We start from the raw sequence: 21,209 nt of genomic DNA, 5'->3' as shown, positions 1-21,209 counted from the left end.
TGCAATTTTATGAACTTGCAAGAAATATCTAGTACATTTATCTATATGCAGCTTCTCCAGAAATGGCAATGATTTGTTTCACAATAATAAATATATGCAACATTTTCTGAATTTACAATTTTAATCAGAAGCTTATAAATTTAAGTGACCAACTAAATAGTCTCCCCTTGAATAGGTTTGATTTTTTTTTGCAGTTGCATTATATTGAGATGATCAACATTGCATAGTTATGTGACAAACAAAGTCCCTTCCAAAAAATAGTAAGCTGTGGCTTTTAATTCCAATAATTCACATTTACTTTACATTGTATATTTTTGCTATTTTGACTTGATCAACTCTGAAACCACTAAATGGTGTTTTATTCTGTTTGATTTCAAGAGGTAATGGTGGAAAAACTATCTACACCTTTTTGGATTCATAATGTATAACTTGTAACAAAGATGCAAATTTGAAACCATTATTTTTTTGAAGAGATGGAATGAGTCGATGTGGAGTTTATTGTGTAGCCAACATTTGCTGTGATCAATTAAAAGCTGAAGGTGAAGTGGATGTTTTTGGTGCAGTACGAATAGTGAAGAAAAATAGGCCTGCTTTGATTCCTAATGTAGTAAGTAACTGTACTTGGATGTAAATGATTTTCAAATATCTTTAAAATTCTTATGTAAGTGGGGAAATATCCTTGAGAGTTATTGACAATCCCTCATTATATAAATAACAAGAATGTGTCCTAAGTATACAGATGGCCCATTTGCACTCATTTTCTATGTTCCGTGGACTGTGAAAATGGGATAAAATCTCTATTTTGGCATTAAATTTAGAAATATCATATCATAAGGAACATGTATACTAAGTTTCAAGTTGATTGGACTTCAACTTTATCAAAAACTACCTTGACCAAAAAATTTAACCTCAAGGGGGACAGACAAACGAACGAACAAATGGACGCATAGACCAGAAAACATAAAGCCAATAAATGGAGCATAAATCTCTAATTTGGCATTAAAATTAGACAGATCATATCAAAAGGAACATGTGTACTAAGTTACAAGTTGATTGGACTTCAACTTCATTAAAAACTTCAACCTGAAACGGGACAGAGGAACAAACAAACAGACGGACGAACTGACGCACAGACCAGAAAACATAATGCTCATAAATGGGGCATAAAAATATCAAAATAGGCAGTCAAAGGTGTTATAATAACATTTAAGTACATATATATAAATTAAAACCATATCGACATTTGATATGTATAAGAGCTTTGGTCGAAAAAAGATTTTATCAGTAGGGGGGATTTTTTTTTATTATAAACATGACTTTACATGACTCTAATTCATGATGAGATTAATTAACATATAACAACTAAATGAATTTGTTTCTCGTTTTAGATGGAGTATATTTTTTCGTATTCCTTGTTGGTGTCTTTTCTGGCAATGATGCAAGAGAACAAACCTAAAATTGTGATAACAGGACCCGCCGCTAAGGAAGGTCAAATTAATCGTGGATATGGACTGTTAGAAACACAGAATAGCCACCACATGTTGTTAGAAGATCAGTTAGACGAGATAAGTAGGTCATCACAGTTAAGTTTTTACACTGCTGGTGACCAGACACCTTCTATGGACGGTATTTGTCTAGCAGCAAGAGGACACATTGCTACGTGTAAACGCCCAGTTACACAGCTGCAAATTCCTCACACAGATATTTCAAGTAATTCTTCATCTGACAGTAATTATGAGAATGCAATGTCAAATAATTCATCACGACAAAATTCAGTGCGGTTGAAAGATTCAAGGAAAAAGACCAACGGAAAAATGAATGGTTCACCAAACATTAGCATGGGTAATGGCAGTGTTAGCTCAAAATTAGTACAGGTTGATAGACGGACTAAACCTTCAGTATGTAGAAGTCCCTCGGGGTCAGCTCAGAGTATGGAATACTACACTCCTCACAAGGTGCCGTCTATATCTAGTAGTAAAACTAGACGACCAAAACCTGCCTTAAAGAGACAAGATGCAACGGACCAACTAGAAATGATCAGTATAGACATTGAAAATCAAAATCATGTTTGTCTTTCAACAAATTTATCTCATGTCTGATTTTATCTCATGTAGGATATTATCTTATGTTAGATATTATCTCATGTTTGATATTATCTCATGAAGGATGATATCTTGTGTAGGATATTATCTCATATATGATATTATTTAATGTTTGATATTATCTCACATATGATATTATCTCATGTATGAAATCTCATGTAGGATATTATCTCATGTTTGACATTATTTTGTGTAGGATATTATCTCATATATGATATTATTTCATGTAGGATATTATCTCACATATGATATTATCTCATGTTTGATATTATTGAGTCATTTTTGCCAAATGTGTTCATCTTCCTGGAGAAATGCAATGATACAGATTATTCAAATGCTGTCGATTTATTAGTATTTTTTAAAGATCATGTACTAATAATACTAATATTCATGGATATCAAGTTAAGCATTAATTGAGTTATTGAACAAAATTCAAATTTATTATAAACTTATGTGCAGAACTTATCAAAACCTGATATAAAATGTAATTACTGTTAAATCCCACAGGAAAATACTGTCAGACCATTCTACAAAACCACTCCTGTTAAACCTTAACTAGAAAACCATTGGAAATATTTGTTAAACCCTGCCTTATATCTGCAGAAATATTTGTTAAACCCTGCCTCAAAATCACTCTAAATATTTGTCAAACCCTGCCTTATAACTACAAAAAATATTTGTCAAACCCTGTCTATAAAACCAAATGAAATTACAACGTAACTCTTCTAGAGGAAGAAACTGTTGAACCACCTGCTGATGAAATTAACTACTAAACAATAAAAGACATCAAAAGTGATTTACTCTTTAACCTTTATCTTACAAGGGGAGATTACTCTTAAACACAGGTTAAAAATAGCCACAGAAAATTAGTTTTAATCCCTGTTTTAACAAAGCCATTTAAAAATTATAGTTATACCCTCCTTCTTACATATCCAAATAAAGTTGCATATTGAACTTAAGGTGGTACCTAACACTACAGGGAAATAACTCTGTAAAGTCAGCAAAATGTTTTAATTACGTTGTGTTGTAAAAGAAATATTAAGCTTCTCAATGATCAAAATTGGTGTTCGTCAAATTGCTATATAACCAGTGTAATTTTTTTGACAAAATGGTTGGTTCAAAATTTTTTATTTTTTTATATTTTTGTTAAAGAGTCAAAGTAAACAATTTGACAAATTTTATGAAAATTAAACTAATTTTAAAGAAAGTATTGGGTACCACCTTAATTAAGAACCATTTGATTAAGTACTGCAAGACTATCTGTATCATCAATTTTTGATCCATTTACCATACAATAGTCCATTTGCCAATTACCAATTTTATTCTGTTATTACACACTCTTTAAGCAAATTACTTCCCTTTGTCAATCATAAAGTGGTTCTTATAGATTACTCACATTACCCACAGGAAGATTTGCTTTTTCTACTAGCTCTCCATTGTAGACAAAAAAAAATGTCCCTCATAAGGGAGACAACTATAAAAGGGATTTCAAGGGGATCTCTAATTTCAGGAATTGGCAAATAGCCTATTTAAAAGGTCAAAATTATTTTGCTATAAAAGCTTTAGGTTTATACATGTAACAAGTTTTAAACTTCTGTGTAACTCGGAGTGAGTGAATAATTTATTGCTGTGTAGTTCCATTTTGTGAATATTATGCTGATTGTCTGAACATTTTCTTCAAACCAATACTCTTTATGAAATCATGGTGCTATGCATGTGTAATTTTGTAATACATAAGTGTATAAAATGTTTTAATGTATATGTGAATATTTCGTCACTTTTTATGGGTTTTTTAAGTGTTAGATGTTTGTGTATACACTAATAATGTTATACATGTACATGCAGCTTTAAAATGTTATTAGTGCTATTCAAATACATTTTTATGTCCACCTACGATAGAAGAGGGGCATTATGTTTTCTGGTCTGTTTGTCTGTTCATTCGTTCGTCCATCCTTCAGTCCCACTTCAAGTTAAAGTTTTGGTTAAAGTTTTTGGTCAAGGTAGTTTTTGATGAAGTGGAAGTTAATTTGAAATGTAGTTCACATGTTCCCTAGGATATGATCTTTCTAATTTTAATGCCAAATTAGAGTTTTTACCCCAATTTTTACTGTCCACTGAACACAGAAAATGAGAGTGTGAGTGGGGCACCTGTGTACTGGGGACACATTCCTGTTATCAATACTGATTATTCACAACAACAAATATTGTAGAATATTAGGTAAGGATTATTGTGAACTTTTGCCACCAACAGGCCATTTGAAAATAGTGTATGTTTATAACTATACACAACTGCAAATATCTAAAAAAAGAAAAAAAAACAATTATTTTTTAAATTCACAGATTTTGCCTCTTCTATAGCTTATATAAACAAAGTAATGGTAATTTTCCCCATTTTGTGAATAAAATTTCCTTGAAATATTTTTATGGATTTATAGTTATCTTAATAATAGAATGATTCAATGAGTTAAGCTGAGTTACGGACAGTTATTTATGATGACACATGTTATTGTTTGAAGGGAATTTGAAATATTTGATTATGCTGTGTATGTATGGTAATTTTCACATGCCAATATTTGTAAACATGACAAAAGAAGATGCAATGTTTTTTATAGATTAGGTTGACTAGGTTCCTGTTAGATGTTTGTTAACTAGGGACCAGTAAGATTTTGTGTTAAAGTTTGATGTTTTATTTTTATTTGTTGAATGTAAATGACTTGTAATTATTGAAATAATAATATTCATGTTTATAGGTTGTTAAAACTCATGTTGGTTGTGAAATTTGTTTTTCATACAAATTCCATAAATTTGTTGCTCATTACAAGGCTCATCATCATAGTTACTGTTTGACTTTACATTTGACTTATTATATTGTTTAGGTTTGTTCAATTGTCAAAAATAGTCTTTAACAATATTTATTCACCTTCCTTTGTGCATTGATCACACACTACAAAGTGATTTTATAATATAGAAATTCATCGATACATTGATACATTGATAAAGCAAACATACTATAGAGTAAGTTATTTAAAAAAAAGTCTTGAACATTATATTTGTTAAAATAAATACACAGACAGGGAACAGTAATTGAATACCTATAAAATATGTTGAACAGTCACTGTCTTAGCGTACAAAAGTTTCAGATTAACAGTAGAAGAAAACAGCTTGGATTTAGTTAATTTTACTGTAAATGTTTCAGAGTTCTTATAAGAGGGTCTCATTGGGGTCTTGTCGTGACGTGGGATTGCCGATTTTTCGTAAGCTTGAAACAGGAAAGTCAAATTATTGTGCCTTGAAAACAGGAAAAAAGGTATGGTGGGACACAGGAAATTACAAAAATTTGAGAATTGCTTACGTAGAGCATTATAAGCCGAATACAGGAATCTGACAAAACAGTAAGCGGGATCCGGGATTAGAACCCCCCATGATACCCCCTTATAACATCCATCATAATTTGGGCTTTTCATTCAATTGAAAAACTGTATGAATCTTTCTTTTTTTAAGTATATAATTATGAACATGTATTTATTTTATGCAAATTGAATGTTTGAATTTCTAGTTTTTTCTGTTAATTGAGCAGTTGTTTTGTCTATAAGTATACTATACAGTAAGTTATTTAATATATACACAGTTTATATATGTTACGATTAATGTAAACCAAACAAAACACACAGAATCAAAAACTGTTAGTAATACCCACCAGTAGAATAGTATAAAGTGGTTTTCTTCAAATTGAAACAGAAATATGTGTTCTTGGAGCTTTCTTTCAGCAACTCGGAGCATCTTTTGTGTAGTGTTAAGTTATCCCTGTTTTGTCATATCTTCACACTTCAGTTCACTTTTGAACCTGCCTCCTCTCCTTGATCCCCTAGTCTGAATGTTTTGCCAGACTTTTCTTGTGAATACAACTTCTCTGAAACTGTTTGATAGGATGCAATCATACTTGGTAGGAATGTTTTTTATCATGTGCAGTTATCAAACTATACCATGAATTTGATTTGACCATTTTTGGAACTAGTTGTCGTACCTTGTGAATGCAACTCTTCTTAGACCATTTAATGTTAAACTTCTAGCCTTTTCTTACCGATTTGCATCAAAATATTTTTGGCAATTTACAGAAGTCCTTATTGTTTTCATTTAAATGAGATCCAGATTTTTCATTTTCTTGTTATTTGTCTCTATTGAAATAAAACAAACTGTTTTAAAAATTCCCTGGTTTACCGTGTTATCTTAATGTTTTATTGCTTTAGTTTTAAATAGTCTGATATTATCTATGTTAGAAATACAGCTTGTATAGACAGGAGATAAAGGTATTGTCATGGACAATTTTATGAGTCTGTTGTTGAAAACTGCTGAGTATAGGGAGAAACCTCTTTTATTAGTTGAAGCCATATTTATTATGTGTTTTAGTAGAATAAAATTCACCATGACCAAATAATTTTTAAATCTCATGATTAACAGTGCCTGGTGCCTGACAAAATTATTCATAACTTACAATAAACTTTAGTCATAAGATTTCTTGTGAAACTCATCACTGGTCCTATCACTTATGTGAGAATGTTTTAGACCATATGTTAACCTTGGTCTGATTTTGTTTGTGTGTGTGTTGTTGGGATGCTGTCTTATTGACTTATAATCTGCATCTCTTTTAAAGCATAAGTATTGTATTTTTGAAACCCCTAGAAGTCTGTATTAATGAGTATAATTTACCTATACATTTTATGTATTATTAAAGGCTTGTAAATGTTGATGTAATATAAAATGAAATTTAAAATTTCACATTATTTCAGAATAAAAATGTACTTTTTATATTTTTTTACTGCAAGATGAAAATATATTGCTCTTTTCATTCCACTGAATATATTTGTAAAGTTGGAAGATTTCAGGGATAGTTTGATGAGAATTCATGCCAGTAGTTATATTGTAATGTGCATCTGCATTTTATTCTTATTTATGATGGCCCGACCTGCCTAAGAGTTACTTACCCTGCTTAGACCAAATCTGTCATGCTTTGGACCACCAAATATTATTCTAGTATAATTGTGTTTGGTGATGCCTATTTTATGTCCTATAGAATGAAGATTTTCACTTATAAAAGAGCCAAAAATAAAAGTTTTTCTATCCATTAATAAAATAACAGATTTTATGTACATATCTTGAAAGGTTTTTCTAGATTTTTTTCAGAATTAATGTCATACAAGATTAATGATAATTTAATAATCATTAATCCTTCATACCTAAAAAAAAAAAACTCTATATGTAAGTTGTAGTCTGTTTGAAGGTAAAAGATAAAGATTTCTTTTCTAAGGCAAGGGAGTAGCATTTTGATTGACATTTTCTTGTAATGAGTTGTGTTTTTCTTTTTTATCAGATTATATTGTGTATTTTGTACAAATAGCATTCCTCTCTACATAGCATTCCAATATGACAAATAAAAGAAAGGTTTTCATGTTTGTACATATAGATATTCTTGCATTCCTATTAAGAAATTGTTAAAGAATATTTTTTTTTCACATTCATATTTATAGTTCATAACCAGTTTGTTACATTTTTATCAATAAATTTTTACAATGATAGATTTTAATATTACTTATGTAGTAATTTGATGTCCACTAGAAGGAACAGCCTATAGATATAAGATCTAGATGTGGTATAAGTGTCAATGAGACAACTCTCCATCATATACTCACTTTGACTCTACTGGTATGAATTATACTTACACAATATGTGTATAAGTTTCTCCAATGTTGCAATTACAGTGTATATGATTACCAGGGGCAAATGATATATTTCTGATCATTCAAAATGTTCAAATCCATACATGTTGTTGTTATGTTGGGTGGACATGCCTTTCAACAGACAATTATGAATTGGAAATAACTGTTTTCCTTTTTTTGACAACTTGTTGTTTGATTTGTAAGACATAACAGGTGCCATTTGGGGAACTTGCAAACCCTTATGGAGCACCCTTGATTTTAAATTCTTTTATGTTTTGTGGACATGTTTCGATTTTGTTTTTAATTTATAATTGCCTAGTCGAGTCATTTGTAACATCTGACTGTAAAAACCTAACCTCTACCAACAAAAAGGATGTTGTGTTCAAATTGGAATAAATAAGGTTACCCAGAAATTAATCAAAGCTTGGGAAATTGGTAAATTATGACAGGTTTCACTGTACGTCATTTGTAATCCCTCATGTTTATTCACACTCTGAAATGTCTTGCATGCTTTACTCACACCACATCTTCCTATATCTATTTACTGACCATTAATTTTATGTTGATAGTCATAAATATAAAGCTTTACTACAAGTATCACATAAACTTAACATGATCCAAGAAAAATGAAGTCAAGGTCAGATAAATTAAACTAGAAATACATGTACACCTTACAATCATTCCATACCCCAAATATAGTGAAATAGTTTCTAAATAACAAACTTAACCAGAAAAAATTAATGAACCATTCAAATGAGGTGAAGGTCCAATAAAACCTGCCAGACTGACATGAACATTGTAAAATATTTCCATATGATACACCAAAAATAGTTGAACCATTGCATACAGTTTAAGAAACAAAGACCAAAACACAAACTTATCTTTAACCACTGAACTATTAAAATGAGGTCATGGTCAGATGACACCTGCCAGTTGGACATGTACACCTTATCATCATTCCATACACTAAATATAGTATCTGAGATATGGACATGACCACGAAAAATTAACCTAGTTTACTGATCAATAAAATGAGGTCAAGGTCAGATGAAACTGTTACTCCGAAGTTGAATGAAATTAACATAACAAAACATTACTCATTTTCAAAAAGTCACTGAAGCATGAAAATGAATCAAGAACATTGAACATGACAGACAAAACCTTCATAACATAAGACATCTATATATACAAAGTATGAAGCATCCAGGTCTTCCACCTTCTAAAATTAAGTTTTCAAGAGGTTTGTTGAAGCTGACACCACCACTGCCACCAGATCGGATCACTATCCCTATAAAGGTTTGCAAGATAAATACATGAGATTTCTTATCATTTCCTTTTTTTTTTTTAATTATTTCTTTTTTTTACATTGTGTGATTGAGCTGTTTTATATGTCTCATAAGTCTTTTTAGGCTGGGTGTTGATCTTTTTTATGTGATTGTACTTGTGTAAATATTTTACTATTGTGTAAGATCAATACGTGACACTTTATTAAAATAAATTTATCTTATCTTATCTATCTATCTGTATAGCTTTCTGCAACAGAAGTCATAGGCTCAGCAAAAAGTGATCACCTTTTATGATTTTTTATTTTTTATTTTTTTATCTTTACAACATATATATATATAAAACACAAAATTATAATCCTGGCATAAAATAGGCTAAATTGTCTAATGTTCTACTGTGTGTCTCTGCCGGGCAGCCATGAAGTTCTGGAATTTGTGTTGTTAAGCACATAAGTGGCCCTAATGCACATAATAACGAATCTAATAACACAGATAAACTTCCTTGAACAGCAATAAGTCCCTGAAAGATGAAAGTTGTATTCATTACAAAAAGCTGGCTCACAGTAAGTTATCATGGTGGCAATACTTGACTAAACATAACTTTTTGCCAAAAGTTTCAAGATTACCATAAAGGAGTAAGTTCGGTAAGGGCCATATTTGGCCCCAATTATAAAGTTCATATTTACAAGACAATAAATGTTTTAAGTTGCCTTAAAGACATGTTAGATAGTTGAACAGAACTGTGTTTGTCAAAGTTTTATTCTAACACGTTGATTTTTACATCCAAAAAAGGTCAAGATAAGGGATTTTGGTGAAATTTGACAAAATCAGCTAGATTTCACCCAAATAAAGGACCAGGAAACATAGAGCGCAGGCGTCGACAAGCTTAAGATTCAAATAAGACATGTGAAATGTCTTTAAAAACATTATTTTAAAAGATCTTTGTTGTCGACAAATGCGCTTCATGTTTCCTGTCCAATAATCTATGGAAATTCATCCATTTTCATTGATTTTTTCGTGAAAAATCAGTATGAGTACAACTTGTGACGTCATAATGAAACGCAGAAACGTAAAATTTTCAACAAAATGGTTTATATCCTAGCTGGTCTATGTATTAGCTATAATTTATCGTGATATTGGTCGATAAATCCGATTTTGAAATTTACGATAAAAAAGGGGGCCATTTTAGGACCTTATCGAACATACTCCTTAGGATTTCTTTGCAGAGTTTTCAAGGCATTTAAAATTTCCAGACTAGCCAAACATTTGTTTTTATAAATTACTATCTAGACTTTGTTTATTTGTCTTTTTTTAATTTGATAAAGACGGGGGAGAGGGGGGACTAAAGCAAGACAAACTTTTGTTTAGAAAAACCCTTTCCCAAACACTGACATGTAAGTGAGAAAAAAAGGTTGTGGGTCAGATAGGGCAAGAAGAAACATAATAATTTAATGAAAGATGATATATGTTAAAAACTTATTTAATGTCATGCCTGGTTTCATGTAACTGTTTTAAACCAATGCAATATGTTTATTTGACATTCCCTAAATGAAACAGTAAACCAGTCAGTATTATTTATATAAGTAAACTACTTACTCTGTGTTCCTGTAATCTCATACCGATGATACTAAGAGACTCCCCTACCAGTTTAATATAAGCTGCAACATCTATAGGCTCTATTCCAGAACCCTGCAAAAATTAAATGACAACTCAGTAACATAGCATAGATTTTTTTTCCGTTTTGTTTCATTGATTCAATAGCTGACTTTTAAACCCTATCCTATTTTTCCATTAAGTAGTTTCAGATGAAAAGTTTTTCACATATAAAGTGATGATCTAAAGAAAACAGGATATAATTTTACTGTAAAAAGTTCTTTTTTTTAACTTCCGCGGACTCATTATCATTCCTTTAATACCAATTTGCTTTGTTTTTTGAAAACCATAGTTACAGGTGTTTAAAGAAGTTTTCTATAAGCTGGTTTGCAGGCTTTGGCAAAACAATTACATGTAAGTTAACCATGTTAATGGTCCATGAAAATACTCTTTCTTTTCAATCAAAAGATTGGTAGCAATGAAATAGGGTATATCCTCAATACAATTTTTATTATTATTAGGCCATACCCTCAACTGAATAGCATGTTATTATTATTAGGCCATACCCTCAACTGAATAGCATGATCCTCTTGTTTTGCTGCAGCAATTAGTGCCTTCTGTTGTGAAGCTGTTGGATGGTGGATTGCTGGCACAGATTTTGGTGGGTGTGATATCTTCTGCTGGACAGTGGCTGATGCTGCCGGTGTTGATGTTGCCACTTTACCAGTACTGATTAATTGTCCTTTACCCATTAGTTTTCTAGCTTCTTTCTTTGCCTTTCTTTTCCATGACTGTAGTATAAAGAAAAACAAAATACAACAGGCATATTTGTGTTGAAAGAAATTTGTGTGGACAAAAAACTTTTTTCTTGACAAAGTATCAAACTATCTATCTAACTTTAAGATTCAGGGGCAAGAACTCCTAGGAAGTCAACTTACAATGTCAATCATATTGACTCATTTGTGAATCTTGTGTTGCCGATGCTTTTTGCTGTGTATAATTTTAGAGGATCTATTAATTGTTCAAAATAGTTTGTAAAAATTATTAAAATTGATAAAAATCTTCTAATTGGTAATATCTTTCATCTAGTGTCTATTGGCCATGTTTTCTTAAGAGTAAAAAAGTCGTGTTTATCATTCTTGCTGTATACAATTTCAGCCTAATTTAGTTTTCAAAAAATACAAAAATATTTAAAAAAAATTCCTTTAAGAGCTGAACAATATACAAATACAGCTGGTATTTAAAAACACTAGATATTAACATTTTATATATATATAAGCCCATGTGGTCTAGCCGGACAGCTATAGTGCAGGCCATTTGTTGTCATGGTGTCTCAGTAGCATGCATGGGTTCAAATCCCGGCGAGGGAAGAACAAAACATTTGCTTTCCAGATCTTAAATTGTTGGGTTTAATGATTTTGTGACACCAAATCACCTGCACTGTAGCCGTCCCGCTTGACCACACAGCCACCTTGGCTTCATAAAAATGAAGCTTTTAGTGGCCAAGTGATACCTTTCCACGTCAGTTTTAATATATATATATATATGGACGGTATGTATTCTGTGGTCAAACTGGAAAAAATATATTTCTGTGATACAGAAACTTCAGATGTATATTTAATATTTTTTCTAGATAATTCAATACAACAATTACCCACCATTTTATCTCTGGATGGAAGTCCTTGCCATATCTCTCCTAATCTTCTACTAAGCTGTGCAAAATCTGAAAACAAGTCAAAATTGTGTACTACATGTAAGGTATATACTAAGGATTTTTAAATGTGATTCTAGAGACTCATCATTTTTGGTCATGGCAATTCCCAACAGACTGTTGTTATTGTTAAATGATTCAGTCCCCATAGCAAAAATAGAGTCAGTAAATGACAGATTTTATGAGTCCAGAATTCTTGAACTCTATTTAGTCAGTAACTTAGCGCAAACCCTGCTACATGTATTTCTAGTTTTGTCAATTTCGCAGATCACAATATTTTATAACATGTTTTTTGGGGGGTTTTCTTGGGTTTTTTTTGGGGGGGAGGGGGTCTTTTTATCATTGAAGTCACAATGTTGTATAACGGGCACTTCTAGTATCATAAATATGTTTTCACTTCTTACTGGTGCACCATTAATCTTTTTATGAAAGGAGTAAAGCTAAAATGTCTGGTTCGAATGATTTGTCATGATTGAATTTACATTGAAAGTCTGTAATATGAAGCTTTCTTATAAAAAGTATCACATTAATTAACATTATCAATGCCCAATGAAAATCTGCACTACAATTTCCTTGTGATTGCTTTTCACTGTACAATAATTTTGTCTGATATCGATGGTATTGATAAATTGATAAGTGAAAATTGAAAACGGAAATGGGGAATGTGTCAAAAAGACAACAACCCGACCATAGAAAAAACAACAGCAGAAGGTCACCAACAGGTCTTCAATGTAACGAGAAATTCCAGCACCTGGACGCATCCTTCAGCTGGCCCCTAAACAAATATATACTAGTTTAGTGATAATGAACGCCATACTAATTTCCAAATTGTACACAAGAAACTTTAATTAAAATAATTTAAGACTAACGAAGGCCAAGTTACCTATTCCTGGACTTTCTGCCAGGACTTTTGTCCTCATAGAATTACACCACATGGTATATGCAGTTAACCTTTTCTTCTTCTTTTCTTTCTGTAACAAAAATGAGGACATCCTCAGTAATAAATCTAAATTTGGTCAGTTGAAGAGTAAAAATACCTTCTAATTTTCCAGAATATTCTTTCACATAACATGCATAAGGAAACACTTCAAAGAAAGGCATTTTATCTTTGTTTAAAACAAAAATTGAAAGAATTGGAAGACTTTTGCATAGATTTGTTTCTGATACAGACAAGACAAGCACTTTTATATAATTTTTTTATATTTTAAAGTAAAAACCATACATTTATCAACTGATTTTATTAATAGTTAAATAAAAAATAAAGATTCTAGAACTTTTAACTGTATCTGACTTACCACAGGTTTGTCTGGTTTACCACCAGTCTTTGTATCACCTGTAGATAGATTGTAGAATATTCAGTTACTGCTTTTATTATATCATTTTATATAGGAATAATGTAAATTCAGAAATTATTGCATGCAATTATTATTGCGTTTTTGTCATTTTAGACTTAAATACGATTTTAATTTTTACGATTTTGAGAAAAATTCTGTTTAATTCATATAAAATATTTCAAAATGCTAGTTTAAATTATTGCGTTTACAACTCTGTCGCATTTTTCGCAAAAATAAAAACCTTATTTTATTATATCATTTTATAAAGGAATAATGTATTGATAGGACATACCACTTATTTACTTATAACAATCTTTGGTAATTTTTTTTCATAGGGTAAATAAGGCACAAAACAAAAAATACAATTTATATTTCTAAGTTCTTCAAATCCAAAATAATATACTTTATCACAATATAATAAATTAGCTTCCTTTCACCTTATAAAGTGAACATCTCTATGTAATTGATATAATAATAAAAAAAAAAAACATTTTTGATCAAGAACATTGTTACATCATGAACATGACAACTTGTAAACATATCAGAACACCAAACCTTTCTTCTTAGATGGTGCTTTCTTCGTAGTTTTCTTCTTCTTGTTAACTTCATCTGCTATAACTAGATTTCCTTCTTCATCATCGTCATCATCATCTCCAAAATCTTCGTCATCAAAATCATCTTCTTCAAGTGATGATTTCTTTTTACTTGTCTTCTTCTTTCCTTTTTTGTGATCAACTGGAGAAACATCTGTCAAATCTATAAATAGAATGAGACCAAATGTCAATAATTTAACATGTAAAATCTATAAATAGAATGAGACCAAATGTCAATAGTTTAATGTGTAAAATCTATAAATAGAATGAGACCAAATGTCAATAGTTTAACGTGTAAAATCTATAAATAGAATGAGACCAAATGTCAATAGTTTAACGTGTAAAATCTATAAATAGAATGAGACCAAATGTCAATAGTTTAACGTGTAAAATCTATAATTAGAATGAGACCAAATGTCAATGGTTAAATGTGTAAAATATGCAACACTTCAAAGTCAAATATCCATGACTGAGAGGCCAAATATATAATATCCACAGAAAGGAGATGTTCTATATAAGCTTACACTGATATAACAACTGCATTCCAAATATAATTTCAAAGTGTAAAATGGTAACAGACTCATCAGGGTTTCAACATTTCCACAACGAACTGATCCTGTTTTAATTCAAATAGTTTAACACACAATGAGCCACATAGATTGATTGATTGTTGGTTGCTTAACGTCCAGTGGCAAATATTTCATCCATATTCAGGACGAGAGTCACATAGACGATAAGAAGTTGTAAGTTATTAAGTTTACGATGATTATTATGATTACGGAAGACACCAATGATCTAAACATCTCCTTACAAAACAGGACAACCAGCTGAACACAGTTACTGATAGTGAATTTGTAAATCACTGATTCTAGAGTATTTGCTGTATGGTGCTGCATTCCTTTTCAAATTTACTGTTTATCTGGCTAGGAATTGCAAACGTTTTGCTATTGCAACTTCTGGTCATTTTTAAACTATAATGTTTATTTTTATCTATTTGATAGAATCAAACAAACAGACTTAAAACCTAGATATTTACCTTTTGCCTTTCTAGCCAATTCCTCCTGCTCCAGCAAAGTACCGTCTTGAGATTCAAACTGCCATTCCATATCATCCTCATCATCACCTTCATCATCCTCATCTAATTCATCATCAAAATCTTCATCGTCCTCCTCATCATCATAGGACTGATGGCCATCGTCTAAATCACTTGGTGACATAATAATAGTTTTTTTAACAATTCTTTCGGCTGCTACAACATTAGGTTCTGATTTGAGAGAGTCCGAACTTTTGTCGAGTTCTTTAGGTTTATCAGAACTGATTGCCGTAGTAGACACGGTAGGTGTAGAGAACTGAGTTGGAGTATTGAGTAACATTTTAATGACACTTTTACCTTTCTTTGAAGGAGAGGGTGGAGATTCTTGTTTTTTAGGTGTAACAGGTTCTGATTTAATCGGCTTTTCTTTCTGTGTGCCACCCTGAAGTCCTTGTGCCTGTGCCATGATATTAGCCGATAGTTCTGCCACTGATGACAAGTCACTAGGTTCTTCCTTTACTAACAAGTTTTGAGAAAGTTCAGATCCTTCTGCTGGTTCTTTTATTTTTACTCTGGATTTAGTTTTTTTGGCTGATGGTGGCGATGGTTCGGCCTTAACCATACCAGGCAAACCCCCGGCTACTGATAACACTACACTCTGACCAAGTTCATTTCTGACGATAGTTATACCAGTGGGAGGGAGCTGTTTAGTGGGGGACTGTTGAACGGGAGGAGACATAACAACAGGACTTTTCCCACCAGGCTTTTTGGTTTTAGTTTTTTCTGCCTCTTCAAATTCTTCCATTTCAATTACTTTAGCTGACTTTTTACGCACCTAAAATTAAAAGAGTTGTTCTGCTTCAATCAAAAATATTGGTTGTCTGTTCTTATTCCTTATTTATTTGTCCATAATGTTTGGTTTGTATAACTTAGTTTCTTTACATCTTAATCAAAATTGAGTAAAAGCCAGATGTCATCATTGTTGTATATAAACGTGATAAATAACTTAAAAATTTCCTTCTCATCATAGCTCTACATTGCAGAGAACCAGTTCAAAAACTACTTCCTTGAAAGGAAATTAATACATGTACATTGTATGCATACTTTTTTTGGTCAGAAATTTCACAGACCTTTGGTACATGTACATATTCATGTACAAATTCATGCTGTACATTTGGTACTTATCAGCAACTCATTGAAAGTAAGTACGTTTTGTATATAATTTATATTCTGTATGTCATGTATGTATACTTTTATATGTGTACATGTATCTTATATCTTAAAAATTTTGTAAACATCATCATGAACTTGTACAATGTATAAGTTGTGCATATGATGGGCTATAATACATGTAGAATTCCTATTTCCTTTTCTATAATTTTTTTTGTTTCTTTCAATATTGTTTTAGTATCTTGACTAATTTATTTATCTAATCTTACCCTTCCTCTTTTGCCAGCCTCTGAATTATCTGTAGGTGTTGTTGGTGACAGGGGCACTAACTGATGTACAACTTGCTGCTGTGGCACCATCTGTGTGATAACCTTTAGTGGTATCTTAGGGGAGACAATTGGTGTAATCTGTGGACCTGTTTGTAGAAGCTGCTGTGCTGGTACCTGTATTTTAATTTGCTGCTGAACTGGTTGTATTATAATTGGTTTTGGTGCTGCCTGAAGGGTCTGCATTAAGAGTTTAGACGGTGGAGGTGGTGATTTAATAGGTGGAGTTTTGATACCAGATTTGGTGATTTGAGGAGATTCCTCGTCAGATTCATCAGAATCATCCGATGACTTGTCAACATCTTCTTCCAGAAATCGAGCTGGTTTCTTCCTGGCTCTACCGGATCTTTTCACTGAAGTTAAAAGTAGACTTAAAAATTAGATCTCTGTAAACAAGTTAGAGATACATATAAAATCATTGCACAATAATAACTTATTCATTTTAATCTGATTTAAATACATATATACTGGTTACCTCAATCACTTATACAATTAGTTTTACTCTGACACTTTATATCAAGTTATCTATTATCCAGTTTTGTTACTGCTCTTCTATAAAAGCATGCAAAGCAAAACTCTGATTAACTTGCTTGATGGAGTTTCAGTCAGTTTTATATATACATGTTCTGGGATTTGATTGTACAATAATAATTGACATGCAATGAAGTTAATGTTTATTTTCCAATCAAATTCCAGTATAGAGTAAACAGACCTAAACAGACTACCTACCTTTTGTTCACATCTAGTTTTACAAGTTCCAAATGCCTCACAGTGGAACATGGCAATAGGTACATTTTGTACAAGTCAGAATATCAAAGGAATAAGCCAAATTTCTGCATTTGTAATGGCCTTAACAAGCAGAAGGACATATTTTCCTTTGCCTTAACAATTTATATATGATTGAAACAACCAAGGTGCCTGGCAGAACTGGTTCTATTGCAGAAACATGTTGCTCAGTCACCAAAAAAAGCTGTATCCTTTCCTCATGGGTTTTCGTACTATTAAAAATGCATTGTGACGTCAAAATCTCTGTTGAAAAAGCATGCAATGTAGGAATTCATATGACGTACGAAATATATGATCTGGCGATACATAATTTATGTACCTGCCAACATTCCCAATTTAAGCCTGAAAAAGATTTTGACCCTTTGTCACGATTGCACGATCCTGATTGTGAAAAATACACTAAACCACAATTTTGTGAAAATCTAAACGAAAAATATGATTGTTCTGGATTTCGAAAGTAATCAACCAATCAAGGTCTGTGTTTCTCATGATCAAATTAATCAGCCAATCAAAAATGTTTTCTCTCAAGATTATTGGGACATGCTAAATTTTGAATTTGTGTTGTATTCCTGAGTTAGTCTGAATTTAATGATGCAGCACTTAAAGTAAAACCTTCTTTGTCATTGTTTGTGCATAATTTGAAATTGGAAAAGTCAACAATTACTTAATATTCTTACACAAGAAAATAAATAGCTACATGTTCATCTTTTCTTCTGATATAATAACTAGAATCATGCAAATAAACAGAAGAAAAATATTTGTAAGCTCATTATATTAATAGAATTTTAGTCAAATCAGCACTTGGTTAAATTGGCACCTGGTCAAATTGGTAACTGGTTAAATCTGCACCTGATGTAGTAATTTGGCACACATGTTAAATATGTCTAGTACATGTATATATTTTATATCAATTAATATATATTTGTTGGTAGTACTATTAGCAAAATGAATAAAATAAAGAAGGGGTTGTCCCAAAATATTGACTAATTTACATTTTTTTTTGGGGGGGGGGTATATGTATTTTTTTCGTTCCAATTAATGTGAGTATATTAAAGGTGTAAGATATTTTTTATGCATGTTTCAACCAGTTGAGCATTCTGCATGATTGTTGATCATATACTGTTTCAAGGTTTAATGCTGTTTAAACTTTTCTGCAAAACAACCTTAGAATTTTGCGATAATTAGAAATACTAATGAAAAGAACTTTCCTACGCCGTACAGTGTAGTGCGATCGAAGTATTTCATCCCTCCACATAAGGCTAGGTGAACATGCTAATTCATTGCTTATTTAAATTATATTTATTTGAATTTTCATTAACAAAAACTATATAGAAGTATATATATTTTCAATAATTGCCGTTTGTAACCCTTCAAAGGCCAAGCCCTCATGCCCCTCCCTTTACCTTAGTCGAGAATTACCAATAGCTATCACGAAGGTCCTAATGTAGTTTTCTTGCTATTTTTAATAATTGTATGGGGGTTAAAAATCATGTGGAGCTTATTTTTCACGGACACTGTCAAATTCAGAAGTCATGAACCCATTACCGGTATGGCTGGTTTGCAGCAACGACAAAACGGGTCGTACGGTTTATTTAAAATTTTAAAAAGATTTATAAAGAAAACGTTGTCAAATGAAAAGGTATTTAATGACTTTATCTACATTTGTAGCAAATCAATGCTATGCAACATGCATCTTTCGAGTCTGAAAAGAAACCGGAAAGGCGGATGTATCAATTTGATTGTAAACTACGAAATGAATTCGGAATTACGATACGATATCTTTTCATGAAATATTAAAGTTTTTACTTTTTAACTTTTAAAGTAATTCTATGTTATCATTACAATACAGCAGTACTCGAGTTATTTGCGATGAAATAATAATTACTGTTTTACGTCTTAATTTGTACTTCTTAAAAAGGGGGATGCTGATTGTGTAAGTCAAAATAAACACACGTGTTTGACTTGTTAAACTTTGTAACTGGATTATTAATTTATTTATTTAATCTGAATTATCATAAGCATTTGCGGAAACTTTATAAATAATTCGACAAATGAATCAATTGTCCATGTTGTCTATCATCAGATAATATTCTCCTGTCTGGTTTGTTGATCTACCTGTACAAGCTCAGGTACAAGTGATTAGCGATCTTAATCCGGAGATCCCTCAGGCTTTAGAACTGTATTGGATTATACTATAAAAGAAGCCTGAGGGTTATGCAATTACATGCATTTGATTTTAATTGCTAAAAAAAAATGGCGTCAGGCTATAAAAAACGATCACAGTTTTGAACGATGGCGGAAGACAATTGAACGATGGCGTGAGTCATTTGACGATGGCGCAAGACATTTGAACGATGGCAGGGCTCCATCGTTAAACAGGCCATGGAGATCCCTGGGCAGGTATTTGAGTATGGATTGTAAAGACCCCCTTCCTCTTACTTTCCAGAGAGAAGGACTAGGGGATGAAGCCCATACAACTTATCATTATTTGTACGCCATTACTGGATATCACACAGGTTCCCGTAAAATTATGACGTCATAAAACAAAAAAGCTGACGCCACAATGAAAAAGTCATTGTTGTGTGCATCAAAAGTTCAAGTGTCTGCGTCAGCCGGGATTGGCGATAAGGTGTATTGAAGGGAACTTAACTATTACATGAAACGTCTATCTGTCTATCTTCCCGTCAAGGAGTGGACTCATTTTGAGAGATATATACTCTAGCATCTAGTGCATGTGGTCAAAATGCCAAGAGAACGGGTGTGTGGTAACTTTTTCTTTGGGAATTTCAGACAACTTAATTGATTGAGGGGGGAAATCACCGTCATCTTCTTCTCTTTTACGCTTTCCGGACATTTTAAACAAGCTAAATCTCTGTTTGAATGCAAGCTGTCTTTCGCGGTCAAATGTAAACAACTTGGCTTCCGGTTTCTTATGTGATGATAAGGTAAAAATATTTTATATGAAAAATGATAAAGATTAAAATAATTTTCTGATCGATAATTTTGAACATGTTCTTCAGTGAGAGTTTGAAAAGCTGTTTTCTTAATAAAAAAAATCTGTATTCAATAAAAAAAAAAAGGGGGTATCGATGAAGTCTCGTCCCCAAACATAACTCGGCCTGTAACAAACTCGGCATAATGATATAACGAAATCGGCCTCACAAACCCGGACTTCTAGTCATTTATTGAATACCCTAGAAGAGGTTTTTTTTATAATCTCTTTTTAACCTTTAACAGTTTTACCTTTTAACTCAACTGAATATTTTTAAACGTATGTATAAGGGATTTTACGCCGATCTGGAGTATAATTTTGGTATGGGTACAAGTCAAATCGGCACCTGTTCATATCGGCACCACAGGGACTCGGTTAGCAGATTAAAATTTTGTAAATCAATGTTTTTAATTATTTTTTTTTTATTTCCTGTCTATTTGCATTACTATATTAACGTATTTTTAACAAGTTTCCATCACTATTTCTTTGTTTTCTGGCAATGGGCAGTTTACTATCCATATCCATATACTGAAAAGTTATTAACGTATTTTTAACAAGTTTCCATCACTATT

General features: G+C 31.8%; 2 protein-coding genes across 4 annotated transcripts in view; one reads left to right on the top strand and one right to left on the bottom strand.

The window, feature by feature from the left end:
- Positions 1 to 2,118, top strand: part of LOC134712178 (receptor-type tyrosine-protein phosphatase epsilon-like) — a 141,134-nt gene extending 139,016 nt beyond the window's left edge. For both annotated transcript variants that reach the window (XM_063573479.1, XM_063573468.1), the window contains 2 exons: positions 472 to 607; positions 1,389 to 2,118. In XM_063573479.1, coding sequence (XP_063429549.1) covers positions 472 to 607; positions 1,389 to 2,099 — 847 coding nt within the window. In that variant the 3' untranslated portion in view covers positions 2,100 to 2,118. The remainder of the gene's footprint in view (positions 1 to 471; positions 608 to 1,388) is intronic.
- Positions 2,119 to 9,415: 7,297 nt separating this feature from the next.
- Positions 9,416 to 20,569, bottom strand: LOC134712173 (HMG box-containing protein 4-like). 2 transcript variants are annotated; one of them, XM_063573443.1, is made up of 10 exons: positions 20,466 to 20,569; positions 16,803 to 17,212; positions 15,367 to 16,198; positions 14,293 to 14,493; positions 13,699 to 13,736; positions 13,287 to 13,374; positions 12,351 to 12,415; positions 11,259 to 11,483; positions 10,696 to 10,788; positions 9,416 to 9,619 (listed from the first exon to the last, which is right to left on the bottom strand). In XM_063573443.1, the coding sequence occupies exons 1-10, from the start codon at positions 20,497 to 20,499 to the stop codon at positions 9,452 to 9,454; spliced, it is 2,154 nt and encodes a 717-aa protein (XP_063429513.1). In that variant the 5' UTR covers positions 20,500 to 20,569; the 3' UTR covers positions 9,416 to 9,451. The 2 variants fall into 2 exon arrangements, with proteins under 2 accessions (XP_063429513.1, XP_063429524.1); XM_063573454.1 differs by lacking the exon at positions 20,466 to 20,569 and adding an exon at positions 17,589 to 17,819.
- Between the last annotated feature and the right edge of the window lie 640 nt (positions 20,570 to 21,209).

Source organism: Mytilus trossulus, chromosome 1 (assembly GCF_036588685.1).
Source record: "Mytilus trossulus isolate FHL-02 chromosome 1, PNRI_Mtr1.1.1.hap1, whole genome shotgun sequence".
NCBI classification, from domain to species: Eukaryota; Metazoa; Mollusca; class Bivalvia; order Mytilida; family Mytilidae; genus Mytilus; species Mytilus trossulus.
Note: the sequence above shows the minus strand (reverse complement) of the source record. Positions and strands in the feature narration are given on the sequence as shown.

Excerpts from the sequence above, each read along its gene's own strand:
- LOC134712173 (XM_063573443.1), bottom strand. The coding sequence starts at position 20,499 with ATGTCCGGAAAGCGTAAAAGAGAAGAAGATGACG. Across the intron at positions 12,416-13,286 it reads GGCAGAAAGTCCAGGAATAG|ATTTTGCACAGCTTAGTAGA; the intron begins GTAACTTGGCCT and ends ACTTGTTTTCAG. Across the intron at positions 9,620-10,695 it reads TGAGATTACAGGAACACAGA|GGACTTATTGCTGTTCAAGG; the intron begins GTAAGTAGTTTA and ends TTCATCTTTCAG.